The sequence below is a fragment of the Tarenaya hassleriana genome, unplaced genomic scaffold (genome assembly GCF_000463585.1).
Source record: "Tarenaya hassleriana unplaced genomic scaffold, ASM46358v1 Cleome19, whole genome shotgun sequence".
Classification (NCBI taxonomy): domain Eukaryota; kingdom Viridiplantae; phylum Streptophyta; class Magnoliopsida; order Brassicales; family Cleomaceae; genus Tarenaya; species Tarenaya hassleriana.
Genome location: NW_010965304.1, coordinates 1,603,163 through 1,617,017, shown reverse-complemented (window position 1 = coordinate 1,617,017; position 13,855 = coordinate 1,603,163). Strand labels below are relative to the sequence as shown.

At 38.0% G+C, this 13,855-nt stretch overlaps 2 protein-coding genes across 2 annotated transcripts; both read left to right on the top strand.

Moving 5' to 3' along the window:
* The first annotated feature begins 875 nt into the window (after positions 1 to 875).
* On the top strand, positions 876 to 1,980 carry LOC104811291 (umecyanin). Its single transcript, XM_010537952.2, has 2 exons — positions 876 to 1,164; positions 1,553 to 1,980. The coding sequence occupies exons 1-2, from the start codon at positions 993 to 995 to the stop codon at positions 1,978 to 1,980; spliced, it is 600 nt and encodes a 199-aa protein (XP_010536254.1). The 5' UTR covers positions 876 to 992.
* A 2,092-nt stretch (positions 1,981 to 4,072) lies between these two features.
* Positions 4,073 to 13,758, top strand: LOC104811026 (WD repeat-containing protein 11). Its single transcript, XM_010537559.2, has 20 exons — positions 4,073 to 5,176; positions 5,908 to 6,358; positions 6,556 to 6,643; positions 6,749 to 6,930; positions 7,103 to 7,239; positions 7,610 to 7,676; positions 8,319 to 8,481; positions 8,578 to 8,692; positions 9,137 to 9,212; positions 9,290 to 9,472; positions 9,663 to 9,823; positions 10,110 to 10,215; positions 10,456 to 10,660; positions 10,764 to 11,050; positions 11,239 to 11,360; positions 12,096 to 12,240; positions 12,321 to 12,413; positions 13,075 to 13,148; positions 13,299 to 13,352; positions 13,464 to 13,758. Exons 1-20 carry the CDS (start codon positions 4,200 to 4,202, stop codon positions 13,741 to 13,743), a joined length of 3,966 nt encoding a protein of 1,321 aa, XP_010535861.1. The 5' UTR covers positions 4,073 to 4,199; the 3' UTR covers positions 13,744 to 13,758.
* The last annotated feature ends 97 nt before the right edge of the window (positions 13,759 to 13,855 follow it).

Here is a 13,855-nt window from a genome sequence, read left to right as displayed (position 1 = left end):
TTGACACACTCTTCTTTTTTTTAAACTATTTTGATATTTTTTTTGTAGTTTATTTTGATTTTTTCTTCCATTCATATGCGTGGATAAATTTTACCCCTCGACGTGCAGTTATCTAAAAAATTATCCGAAAATGAGGTATCCAATTTTACACGGATTGAATTCGGAAAATGTTTTATCTGTACACCCTCAGAATATATATTTTTTAAAAATATGTTAGTTAATTTTGTCATGGTTATTATTAGGACGTAATATTTCAATTTGGTTCTAAATTTTGAAATATGCCCCGTAGTTACCGGTGTAGCAACGTTTTTACTTGATCGAGATTTAGGAACGGACTAAATTTTTCTACACCCTAATAATAACCACTCCAAAACAATCATTATAGACAACGAAAAATGAATATCAAGTTGTCCATCTCGGTTTGGTTCTATTTCGGTTCGGTTATTTTTTAATTTGATTTTATAAAAACTATACTTGATTGGTTTTATGTACAAATTTGAATTCTATTTATATTAAATTCTAATCCGGTTTCCTTTAAAAATATTATCTAAAAAACGTTTTCGAATGTTTTTGTTTCTATATTCGATTTTCACTTATTTTTGAATTAAGTTAATTATATTGTAAAAAAAGCATTTAATCAATTTTTAGATCAAGTTTAATTTAGATAAAATGAAATATAATTAGATTTTTTGGTTCGGTTTAGTTGAAATGTAAACCGCTCATTGTAACCCTAAAAATGCAAGTTTTCCATACAAATCTTAGCCTTTTTTTACTCACAATTCCACGACGTCAACGCGTCTTCGAGTTTCTTATTTTGAATTTTCTTTTTTTATTTTATCTATAAATACAACGAAATCACCCAAAATAAATACCGCGATTCAAACACCACAAAAGAAAAAAAAACAACCAAACCCAAATCAAAATCCGAAAAAAAAAAACATATAAATCAAATATCAAAAGGGGTGACCTGATAATAACAAAGAGCTAGAGCAATGGCCAAAATTCTCGAAACGGCGACGTTTTTCCTCGTGGTTTTGGCTGCGGTGGCAGTGGCCGCGGAGGATTACGACGTAGGGGGTGATATGGGATGGAGACGACCGACCGATCCCGAATTCTACAACCAATGGGTCGTCGGGAAAACGTTTCACGTCGGCGATGTTCTCGGTCTGTCTCTATTTCATTATCAGGGTTTTTTTTTCTATAAAGACAATAACATAAATATAAAACATGATCTTTTAAAAGTTGATAACATGAATATTCCTAATATTGATTTCCAAACATGATCTTTTAGTGTGTGTGTGTATATATATATATGAGAATTTTGAATAAACATAGGATAGGTTGATAACATATACGTGCATGCATGCACGTGGATAGAGTTTGAATATGGATTTGGAGATTATATTAAATAACTCCCGGATATGATCCTATATTTATATATATAGGAGTTTACGCACCGGTCCATTCCAAATGATTATGAGAATTTCATGTAAGAAAAATGAATATTCCTAATATTGATTTCCAATTTAATTTTTACATTTTTGCATGGCAGAGTTCGAATTCGCGGAGGGAATGCATGAGGTTTCGGTCGTGAACCAAGAAGGGTACGAGAATTGCAACACGGAGAACCCATTGGACCTCTTCCAAAAGTCGCCGGTCAAATACACGCTCAACACCACTGGGACCCACTTCTTCCTCTGCCCCGTCGGCGACCACTGCATGATGGGCCAAAAACTCGCCGTCACCGTCGTCGGAGCCTCCGCCGGCGGCCACACCGGCCCTACCACTTCTGCCCCCGCCCCTACCACCCACTCCACCGCCCCGACCACCCCCGGCTCCGCCACGACCACTCCCTCCACCACCGCCATGGGCCCCACCGCAGGTGCCTCCGGAGAGGCTCCGTCGTCGAGCTCCGCCGGTTCCCTCTCCGTCGCCGGTTTATTGGAGTGTGTTGTGTTGGTAACTTGGTGTTTTTTTTAGTTGTTTTTGTGTTCGGTTTTCATTAAAATTTATTTTCAATTTTTTTAATAGGATAATTTAATTCTAAAAAAATAATATTCAAATTATTTTTAGATTGAGTCAGTGGGGATAAAGTTGAATACTAATCAACACAGTTTGTGTTTTTTTTTTTTTTTTTTTTTTTGAGATGCCCTTTTGAATTAGATTTTTATTTGGGTTGTGATTTGAGTTTGGTCATATTATTGATACTAATTCACTTATACATATATATGCAAAAACAAAAACAAAATTAAAAAAATGATATTTTCTTCTTCTTTTCTTATCGTTTAATCGTTTTGGTGATTAATCTAACCACCAAAGCCATTAAATTATGTCATATAATTACTTATTGTGCTTTCGTGTGATTTATTCTATTGTTTGGATGTGTTACTTGTGTGGGATTATTCATATTATATATACTTTTTCATATGATTCATATTATATTCTTTTTAATAATCATAATATACTGTAATATTTATTAGAATAAGGTCATATATATACGAAGCGTTCAACATCATTCACATTTTTTTATGAAATCGGATCTTTCACATTATTGAAAACAAATAGTAAGGTCTTTTTTTTAGCATAATTCTCTCAAGAAAATTAAATGCTTTGCATGTCTTTTTACCGCAATATGTCAAAGAGACCAATGGTTAAAATATTTTTAAAGCATCCGAATTCTTGTATTCCAAATATTAGGTGCTTACACTTTTATCATTTATTTATTATTATTATCACGAAAAATAGATATTTAATTTATGGAAAACCAAATCAAGTAATGGGCCTCTACGATAGTCTTTAAACCATCAAAGATAAGCCCATTTGTTGGGTCTCCAACGTTGTCGGCTCAGTCAATTTTACTTGTAAAATTATAAAATCAGACATTTTATTGGGTAAAAAAAATAAGGCAATTAACATCTAATTTTTAGTTTGAAAATAAATCCAGCATCAACAATTTAAAATGCTGACCCTAACAATGGAACATAAAAGGTTACCCCTAAATTCGTGCCATGATGTCTCTGAGCATAACTCTTTGTCCTTAAACCCTTCCGGACATTTTTTCTTAAAAAAACAAAGTTTCTCGCGTTTTAAAATTAGAGTTATATATTTTGAAATTTTTTTATGTAAAAAAATATATATTCCTATTCGTTTTCAACACTCTCGTCTCGTTCTATCGATTTCTCTCTTTTTTTTTTAAAGTTTTTTTTATATTTTTATATTATATTTATATTTGGAGAAATTCTAAAAAAAAATGGTCGAATTTAGAGGTAATCAACAAGTTTATCATGAACTTTTTAAATTTTCATATTCATATTGAATTTGAAGATTTTTACTAAAAAAACATTCAGAATTTAAATTCTTATCAAAATCATCGTCGATCCCCAACTAATTTTGACACATAGATTGAAAACGTTTACGTAACTTATGTTGACTGAACACTTAGGATACACGTCAGAATAATATTAATATACCAGTATTTTATGAACCGATTGAATCGGTTTTTATTATCGAACTGGGTTTTTAATTGAACCGGATCCAATTCGATCGAATCGAAAAATACCGATATATTACTATATATGACGTGTATCCTACGTGTTCAGTTACAAAAACTACGTCAGTGTTCTCTATTTATGTGTTTGGAATCGATGAGTATTTTGATAAGAATTCAAATTCTGAATATTTTTTTAGTAAAAATATTCAAATTTAGTATGACTATAGACATTTTAAAATTTTTGGATTTCAATGAAAAAATCGATAATGAATTTTTTTATTTTAGTTTTCTTAAAAACTGAAAATATATTTTATAAAAAAAAAATCAATTAAAAATCAAAAAACATTTTTTTTATTTACAAATCCAAAAACTAAAAATCGAAAACCAAACCCTCAAAACAAAATAAAAAAACAATGTCGCCTTGGTATTCACAATCACATTCATATTGGTTTCATTCCATTCCTTAATTCAACAATCGATAAAAAAAAATCCAAATTAAATCGCTGTTTCATGAAAAAATAGTTTTAAATTACAAAATTACATTAACTAACGCGATCAAAATTAATAAATTAAGGTTGAAACTGCAACAATGGCGACCAAAGCTTCGAGGCTTCGACCTTCAATTTCATTCCTTCTCATTTTTCTTCTTCCTGTGGGGAAAAGGCAAATGAGAACAGAGACTCGAAGAGTTTGAGCAGAAGCTTCAACCATGGTGGCACCACTGAAACCGTCGCCGATGGAATCGTGGGACTCAACCCTTCCGGGACCTCCGAGCCGCAACAACTTCGGATCCGCTGATCTCAGCCCCACCGGACTCTTGGCCTTCGCCTCCGGATCCTCCGTCTCCGTCGTTGACTCTCGCTCCCTCCAGCTCGTCTCCACCGTCCCTCTCCCTCCTCCGCCGTCGGCTCTCTCTCCGTTCGTCACCTCCCTCCGGTGGATCCCTCTACCCCTCCGCCGCGATCTCCTCTCCACCGAGCCCTCCGCCTCCCACCTCCTCCTTGCCGCCGGAGACCGCCACGGCCGCGTCGCTCTCGTCGATTTCCACCTCCGCTCCGTCGTCCTCTGGCTGAATCCATCGTCGGACCCCAAGTATGGCGTCCAGGATCTCTGCTGGGCTCAGGCGAAGCAGGACTCTTATGTTCTCGCCGCGATATCTGGGTCGGCGCTTCTCTCTCTCTACACGACCACCGCCTCCGACGCCGGAGTTTTCTGGAAGTACGACGCCGCGGCCGAGTTCCTCTCGTGCCTCCGCCGTGATCCATACGACTCCCGCCATTTCTGCGTACTGGGCCTCAAGGGTTTCCTCTTGTCGGTCAAGGTGCTCGGGGACACCGAGAACGACGTCGTTCTGAAGGAGATGCAGATCAAGACGGACATTGGCGAGTTGCTGAAGCTGGAGAGAGAGGCGGCTAACAATGGCAATTCATCGTCTTCTTCTCCTGCTTCCGCGGCGTTCCCAATGTACCACGCGAGATTTGCCTTCTCGCCTCACTGGAAGAACATTCTGTTCGTGACGTTTCCCAGAGAGCTCGTCGTGTTTGATTTACAATACGAAGCTGCGCTCTCTACCGCGCCATTACCGCGTGGGTGCGCCAAGTTTCTAGATGTCTTACCGAATCCGAACCAGGAGTTGCTTTACTGTGCTCATGTTGATGGCAGACTCAGTATTTGGCGACGAAAAGAGTAAGCTTTCACTCTCCCTTACCATGGCTTCAGTATCAGTTTGAGAATTGTAATCCTATATTTCCAACAAAAAAAAAATGTATTAGATATTCTTCTGCTCTTTGTTGAATTACTTGTGGTCAAACCCGGGGATGGAGGAAACCCTAAGCCCTCCAAATACTGAAATGCCTGTTAAAATTCAATTTCCTATCACATTTTTGTAGTGGATATCTCTCCTACAACTTTTAAGATGAGCACATCATAACTGGATCGAACTATCTGCTTTAGTTAGTTTCGGCACTTTGTTGCGGGTTGATTTAACTGCTTTGATGATAAGTTTGAAGAAGCTTGCAGGGGATTTAGTGAAAGATGAGAAAGTATTAGTCGTATGTTCTCATTGTCTGTTGGTCTTGTAATCGGCTTTAAGCAGCTAATGTTGGTCTTTTAAAAAGCCAGCTTTTGAATTCACAGAAGTGATCAACTTGTAGAATTGGTAATGAGTTCTGGCTTCAAAATTGCTGTAGGTGACCAGAACATGTTTTTTATTTCTTTTTGTTCTGGTGGAAACCTGTATACATTGGGCGTGTCTAGCTTCCTGTTGTCTATGGAGTATTGGAGTGCTTGCCTTATTGGACCTGATCATCTGATGTGTCTTTTCTCTGCCTTAGAGTCTTATTATATTGAATAAATTAGGAACCTATCTTTTCTGTTTGTCATCTAAACGAAGTGTTATTGGTTACATATCATTGTAGAGGAGAACAGGTGCATGTCATGTGTACAGTGGAAGAGTTGATGCCATCTATTGGAATGTCCATTCCTTCTCCATCAATGCTTGCTGTCCTCCTCAGCCTATCGGATTCCACCATGCAAACAGTTACGAAGCTTCATCCTGATTCAACTCCATCTGTGGATTTTGATAACCCATTCGACTTTTATGATGAAAGTCTTCTTGTTTCTAAGACGAGTTTTATCTCCTTATCTGATGATGGTAAAATATGGAGGTGGATCTTAACTGCTGAAGGGGTTGAAGATGTTCAGAAAAATGTGTCAGACTTGGTTACTGTTACTATTGTCACTGAAGCAGCACCTCCTGGAGAAAGTCAGAAAAAAGTTTCTACAGATGATGGGCTTGCATTTACGCCTACAAATAGAAGTAAAGGCCATGCGTCGAATTCCTCAAGCAAACCAGACATATCATTTAAGGTTGGTTGTTGACAGAGCTTTGGGTTCACTGATCTCGTCCTTTTCTTAATGACTGTCTCTTGATGTTTCGTTCAGGAGAGGATAGAAGTTTGGGTTTAAAGGCTTCTCATGTGATAGTGTTGTACATTCCACACCCTGTGGTTGTAGTAGTTTTATCATTAATTTCTTTGTTGATAGGTCCGTTTTGCTTGATGCAGATCCGCTTAGTTGGACAACTTCAGCTTCTTTCTTCCACTGTGTCTACACTTGCTGTACCATCCCCGTCGCTTACTGCAACCTTAGCACGTTAGTTTCATACTTCATATTTTGTATAATAACCAATAACATCCTTTTCTATGAGAACTGATATAATAAATCATCGTTTGATTAATTGGTTGGTATCAAATGAAGGTGGTGGTAATATTCCTGCGGCAGCTGTTCCTTTGGTCGCTTTGGGAACTCAAAGTGGGACAATTGATGTTGTTGATGTATCTGCAAATGCTGTTGCTGTAAGCTCATCTGTTCACAATGGCGTGATTAGGGGTCTACGGTGGCTTGGAAATTCGAGATTAGTTTCTTTTTCCTACAGTCAGGTGTGTACCTATCCACTTCGTATTGCATAATGTTCCTTTCGCTAGTGATATTCCAATTTAGAACTAATGCCTTTTAGTGTTGTGAATCGCATCAAGTTTCTTCTCTTTCAAGTAGGACAATCGGAAATTGAAAAGAATTTGAAATTTGATATCCATCATGATGTGGTTTCAGGTTAATGACAAAAGCGGAGGATACATTAATAAGCTTGTCATTACATGCCTTAGGAGTGGGCTGAATAGAATATTCCGGGATTTACAGAAACCAGAGCGTACTCCCATAAGAGCTCTCAGGACTTCGTCTTCTGGGAGGTTGACATTCATGCATAATTTGTTTTGTTTCTTTTGAGCATCAGACGCCCACCATCATTAGGAATGTGGATCTATGCTATAATATAAGCTTGTCTTATCTAGGTTACATTTAGGAACAAGAATGCCTCCGTCAGGTATTGTTAATTTATTCCATAACTAGGAAATAGGTATAAAGTATATTTGATGGAAGAGGACCACTTGACCACTTCACAATTACGGAAACTTTTGTAGATTTAAAAGTTACAAGTCCAATGCTTTTAGACTCGTAGCTTCTTTTGTTTCACTTTACATCACTACAGCTCAAAAGTTAAGTAAATCATTGCATAGTATTTGACCTGTAAAAGATAAATTTTTTCCTTTTCCATTATAGGTATCTTGTAATTTTATTTCGTGATGCTCCAGTAGAAGTCTGGGCAATGACCAAGCATCCAGTCATGGTGAGTACAATCGTAGAACTTTCTGCTTTCTCATATTGGTCTGAAATACTTCAGTAGATGATAATAAATGCTTAATTGCATTGACTCGGCACATAAACTTTATTGACGCCTTTTTACTTCATAGAATCTGTCGCATGTATGGCTTCTTTCTTTCTTTCTTTTTTATATGTTGCACTTTGCCTTCTCATTTTCTTTGACCAGTTCTGGATACTCAAGTGTAGAATAGTGAAAGAGAATGTGGTACCACACGGTATACTGATTCATGTTTACTCTTGAGCATCATAACACCAAATAACTTTGATTGTGCTGAAGCTAATACTCACAGTTCACTTTCCTACTTTGTAGCCTTTCTTCTTCTGTTTAACCCATTTTGGTAATGTAGAAAGACTTTTGGAGCATTGGAAGTGTTTCGTTGTGGAAACTGTGTGAGAAGAAAGTAATCAAGACAGTATGAAAAATGTGTCAGAATATAATCTGTATATTTCCTTTTTTAGAAATCTCTTTTTGCAAACGTGGCCTTAGATTCTTTAGTTTGATCAATTGTTTTATTATTATTCACCTATTCTAGCTTTTGGCGGTGTCTATCGAGATTTGTAGTTTGATCAATTCATTTTGTTATTATTCCTTGTGCATTTCATGTAGCTTAGATCATTAGCTCTTCCGTTCTCGGTAGTGGAATGGACACTTCCAGCAGTTCCACGTCCAGGTCAAAGTGGTCCTTCTAGGCAATTGCTGTCACCATCTAAAGAGCAAACAACATCTGAGGGAGCAGCTGCCCCGACAACAGTGTCTGCATCAGACTCTAGTGAGATGTCTATGAATCCATAATTTAGTTATCCTGAATTGTTAATCTGGTCTTTATTGTTCTTACTTATTCTACGCTTGGTTGGCATATCTACAGAGTCTGTTGGCTCAGATGGATCACAAGAGGAAGCCGCTGAGAGTTTTGCATTTGCACTGGTGAATGGTGCCCTTGGAGTATTTGAGGTCCAAGGACGTAGGATTCGAGATTTCAGGTAACATTGGTCTTCCAGTAACTGAATTACTCATTAAATATGCTTCTGTTAGTTCCATCAAGTTGGCTGAAAGATTCACTTGCAACTCTTCTCATAGCTACATATCGGACTTCAGAGATTGTTGTTGAACTGTGCTGACAAATATTATATTGCATTAACTGTTGTTGAGAAGACAGAACAATTTTGTGCTATTGATTGAGCATCATAGCTTAGCTGAAGTGGGGTTTCTTACTTTTTCTTCTTCCATTTGTATTCAATTTTCGCTCTTCTTTGGTTATTAAGTGTTGCAAAATAATGTTTTAATCCACAACGTGGAAATCCGTTAGAATACAGTTCATAAGATATAATGCTTTGAACCATTTGCAATCACCTCTGTGATCTTTAGTTCTTCTGCCATCTCCCTCCAATTCTTACTGACCTACAGATTATCCTGCCTGTCTCTAGGCCAAAATGGCCATCTACTTCATTTGTTCCTACGGATGGATTGGTTACAGCGATGGCCTATCGCTTACCTCATGTGGTATGCGTCATTTTGCATCCGGTGTTCTCTCTTCTTCTTAGCCTCTCTCTTGAAATCATATTGATTTTTTCCCTCAGGTTATGGGAGATAGATCAGGAATCATACGATGGTGGGATGTAACCACTGGACAGTCGTCGGCATTTAATACCCACAGAGATGGAATACGTCGAATCAAATTTTCCCCTGTTGTTGTGGGAGACCGCAGCCGAGGTCGTATTGCTGTTCTATTTAACGACAATACGTTCTCCGTATTTGATCTCGTAAGTCTTTAAGGCAATTACTGCTTTTATAACTTCTGCACCTTTCTGGTGCTGTGTTATCAATGGCATTTTAATTATTCTGCAACATGAAGAGGAAACTGAAGCTGTGACTAACTTTATGTTCTAGAGTTTTCTGAGTCAACCCAGAAAATCTGTTTTCGATTTGTCATTTTGTTTCTGTTATTTGCAGGATTCACCAGACCCGTTGGCCAATTCTCTTCTACAGCCTCAGGTTCCGGGCACCCTTGTACTGGAATTGGATTGGTTGCCAGTGAGAACTGAAAAAACTGATCCACTTGTTTTATGCATTGCTGGAGCTGATAGCAGCTTCCGCCTTATTGAGGTTGATGTGTATGTGTTCCACATCTCATTCTGAAAATCTTTTCTTATCCTGATAATCACGTGAATACCTTGAATTGAAATTACTTGTACTTCTTGATCAGCAGTCTGCTCTTACTTGCACGTGAGGGTTTTAGGTTATGTTTGCTGTTTCTCCAAATATAACTAAAGTTGCTTCTTAATTTTAGGCGTTAAGATTTCTAGATTGCAATTGTTGCTAACCTATGGCTAAGTTCGCAACTGAGTAGTTATGTCACTCGTACATTTGGTTATGTAAATTGTGTCCTCATTCATGCAGAAGCGAAAAGAAGGCTGGCTTCGTGCCTCGTCCCAGAACTGTAAAAGAGAGATTTCGTCCAATGCCCATGTACTCACCCATTCTGCTTCCTGTACCACATGCACTGGTATTCTTTCTTGACTCCTGATTCTGAAAATCGTAGTTTGCTTGTAAAAGTAATAGACATTGAAAAAGGCTTTTAAAATCAAATAATATAAAAAAAATTAACTGTTTACTTGCATTACTTGTAAGTCCATTATTCTTCTTATTTTCAGACCCAAAAACCGTTTTTGTGGAAATGGCCCAATAATTGCGATTATATTTTACTTTAATGGTTAGAAAACTTCTTCTGGTGAGTATTCTGCAGGCACTGCGGATGATCTTGCAGTTGGGGGTAAAACCATCTTGGTTTAATACTAGTAGCATCGCTTTGGAGAAAAGGCCTCATTTAATTGGTGGAATGGCGTCATCTTCTAAAGATCTTCGCAGTTACATGATTCAGTTACCGCCTATAGGAGACCCTGTGGTGCCAGAGATGCTGCTGAAGATATTAGAACCTTATCGTAAAGAAGGTTGTTTTCTATTCTTTAGTATTACAAGTCTGAGATCCCTTTTCTCTGAGGACAACAACCATGAGGCTTACTAACTAACTGCTCTCAATTTCTTTTGTCTAAGGTTGCTTGCTTGATGATGAGAGAGCAAAAATATATGCTGCTGTTGTTGGAAAAGGTTGTGCAGCAAGATTTGCTTTTGCTGCTGCAATTTTTGGCGAAACGGCAGAGGCACTTTTCTGGTTGCAGTTGCCTCAGGCCATTAGCCATCTGATGAACAAGCTGGCGAGAAAGTCAACACAGAAAATCTCTCCTCCTGCTTTAGATTCAGCGATTGACGAGACATCTATTCTGAGTAGAATCTCATCTAGTGGAAGATCGACATCCGAAGCCAAGAAGACAGATTCACTGGTCAGTCACACTTCATTTCAATTCTATTTCTTTCACGTGAAAATTTGCGTTAGTAATGTTATCGGAGATGGAAACAGAGTTGATTCACATCACCCTTTTTTTGGACAACATGGTATTGTTTCAATTGTGGATTTTGATTCACGGTCAGCTCAGATGGGTTATCTATATTATTTTATTTTACTTTACAGGGTGATGGACAGCTTAGATTAATGGCTTTTGAGCAAGAAGAGTTATGGTCCCGTGCCAATGAACGTCTTCCGTGGCATGAAAAATTGGAGGGAGAAGATGCCATTCAGAATCAAGTACATGAGTTAGTTCTCATTCATTTTCTTTCCGTTACTTTTAATATTTTTTTCTACCTGGTTTCTAGCCTGCTACCTGGTTTCTGCTATAAAAAGGTTAAAAAACAAATATCATGATAGCATGATTGAAGCATGTAAAAAGAGTGATTGGAGCATGTAAAAAGAGTAATTTAAAAGTTTCTTCCAAGTGTGAATATACGGCTCTACTGGGAAACCAAGGGCAAAACAGATGCCTCTAAAGGCAATATCGATAATTTTCTTTTATTCATCTTAGATACTTTCTCCTACATATATATATATATATATATATATATTCTTATTTGATGATATTCTTGAATGTTTATGACTATAAAAAACCGCTTGCATTTAGACATAATGAGCAGACTACTGAAGCTGCAAAAAAAAGCGCATGTATTTGGCATGTATTTGCTCTCATAGATTATCTGAGATGAGTAGCATACAAGTTTGAAAGGAGCATGTAACTCAAATCGGTAGTTGAAGAATTTGTAGGACTTGTTGCTGACCTATTTAATGAAACCTGGAACAGACTTGCTTTAGGCCTTGAACATGAAATAGCTTCTTTATTCCAGCAGTAGAAAAGTCTGTGCTGAGTAATAAGAACAAAGGTTTTGATATTCAAGTTTGAGCATTGAGGTCCACAGTCTAAGGTTAATGCTTTATGTTGTGTGATGACAAGTGAATTCACTCACTAACTACTGTTTTATGTCAACCTTAATGAACAGGCTGATTTCCGTCGGAAATTTGGAAGCTGCTGTTACTTTGTTGCTTTCTTCTTCCCCTGAATCTCCATACTTCTACCCGAATGCACTTCGGGCCGTTGCACTTGCTTCAGCTGTATCTACATCTCTTCTCGAGCTTGCACTGAAGGTATCATTTTACGTTTATCTGATAGTTATTTATAATATTTCCCATTATTGTCCACTAAGCTGTAGTAACGTGTATAATAGGTCATTGCAGCCAACATGGTGAGGTCGGACAATTCACTCTCTGGTATTCACCTTCTCTGCGCTGTCGGGAGATACCAAGAAGCTTGTTCGCAGGTCGGGTTCTTCTTTTACTTCTTAAATTTAACTCTTCTGAATTTTATAGGATTGGGATCGACCCTATTATCGAAGAAGATAAAGATCTAAACTTTTGTGGAGTTTAGGAGCTGGAATACAATTGGAAGTAGTATTCAACCTTCCACTATTTCTTTGATCAACGCCATGATTCCTTATCTCATAGAAAAGTGCTCTTTTTACAGGATACACATTGAGTGAAAATAGGAAACTAGCATATAAACAGAAAATATTAAATCTACCTATGTATTATCTAAATATACCAATATCCTAAAATGATAAAATCAGATCATAGAATTCTAACATGTTCAATATCCGTTGTCAGCATCGAGTTGAGTTGTATATAGTGAACGTTACTGGTGCACCGTGCACGTGTTTGTGTTTTCTGCTAGTTGTCTTGTTAATATATACTGGGTTTTGGTTCTTTTATTCGACATCCCGGGTTTAAATTAGCAGAAAGAGGAGGAGTAACACGTCTTGCGGGTCATTAAGGAATAGTTTCACATTTGGGAAGTCCGTGAGATTTTCTGCAAATGCTGCTCTGTGAACAATTTTGAATGCTTTTCCACTATTTGATCCTTTTTACCTCTTGTTAGTAATCCCTGACCTAACGTTGTAAGTTCTCGTCCGTTATGTTATCCAGCTCCAAGATTCTGGACGGTGGACAGACGCCGCTACCTTGGCTGCCACACATTTACAAGGATCGGATTATGCTAGGTATCTTTTATTTAACTCATGAACTCGGTATATATCCTAGTTTTCGGATCGCCTTACTTCCTGAAAGCTATTTGAAAGGTTCGTTCTTTCTTCCATTTTTTTCCTGTCTTCTACACTTGTTTTTTTATCTATCGTCTCTCTCTCCCGCAGGGTATTGCAAAGGTGGGCCGAGCATGTTCTTCACGCCGAACACAACATCTGGAGGTACCATAACAATATGTTTATCCACCTTCTCAGTTAGATGCTTCGTCTCGATACCCGGAAAGATATAAAAAAAACTTCTGTTTAACGCTGGGAAATGCGTGTTTACTGCAGGGCACTTATCTTATATGTGGCTGCTGGTTCACTGCAAGAGGCACTCTCGGCCCTAAGGGGAGCGCAACAACCCGACACAGCTGCAATGTTCATGCTCGCATGTCGGGAAATCCATACGGAAATCGTGAAATCGGATGAAGAAGAGACGGGAAATCATGGGTCGGATTTGCCTGGTCTCGAACCCGAAAAGGAAGAAGTAGTTGCAGTGTGTGAGTACTTTCAGCAGTACCAGAGAAAGTTGGTGCATCTTTGTATGGACTCTTTGCCTTACACCGACTGAATTTCATAAGTCTCAGTGGTGAAATCCCTACGTTTTGAACTTTGTGAGATGATTGCGGTTCTTTTGAATGTTGTACCAAAGACAGTGAGGGGGGGGGGGCCTTTTGGCGAGA

Bases quoted from the DNA above. Each gene is read 5' to 3' on its own strand.
- LOC104811291 (XM_010537952.2), top strand. From the start codon at position 993: ATGGCCAAAATTCTCGAAACGGCGACGTTTTTCCTCGTGGTTTTGGCT. The intron at 1,165-1,552 runs GTCTGTCTCTAT...TTTGCATGGCAG, and splicing joins TCACGTCGGCGATGTTCTCG to AGTTCGAATTCGCGGAGGGA.
- LOC104811026 (XM_010537559.2), top strand. From the start codon at position 4,200: ATGGTGGCACCACTGAAACCGTCGCCGATGGAATCGTGGGACTCAACC. The intron at 7,240-7,609 runs GTTGACATTCAT...TTTCCATTATAG, and splicing joins AGGACTTCGTCTTCTGGGAG to GTATCTTGTAATTTTATTTC. The intron at 13,353-13,463 runs GTACCATAACAA...TGTTTACTGCAG, and splicing joins GCCGAACACAACATCTGGAG to GGCACTTATCTTATATGTGG.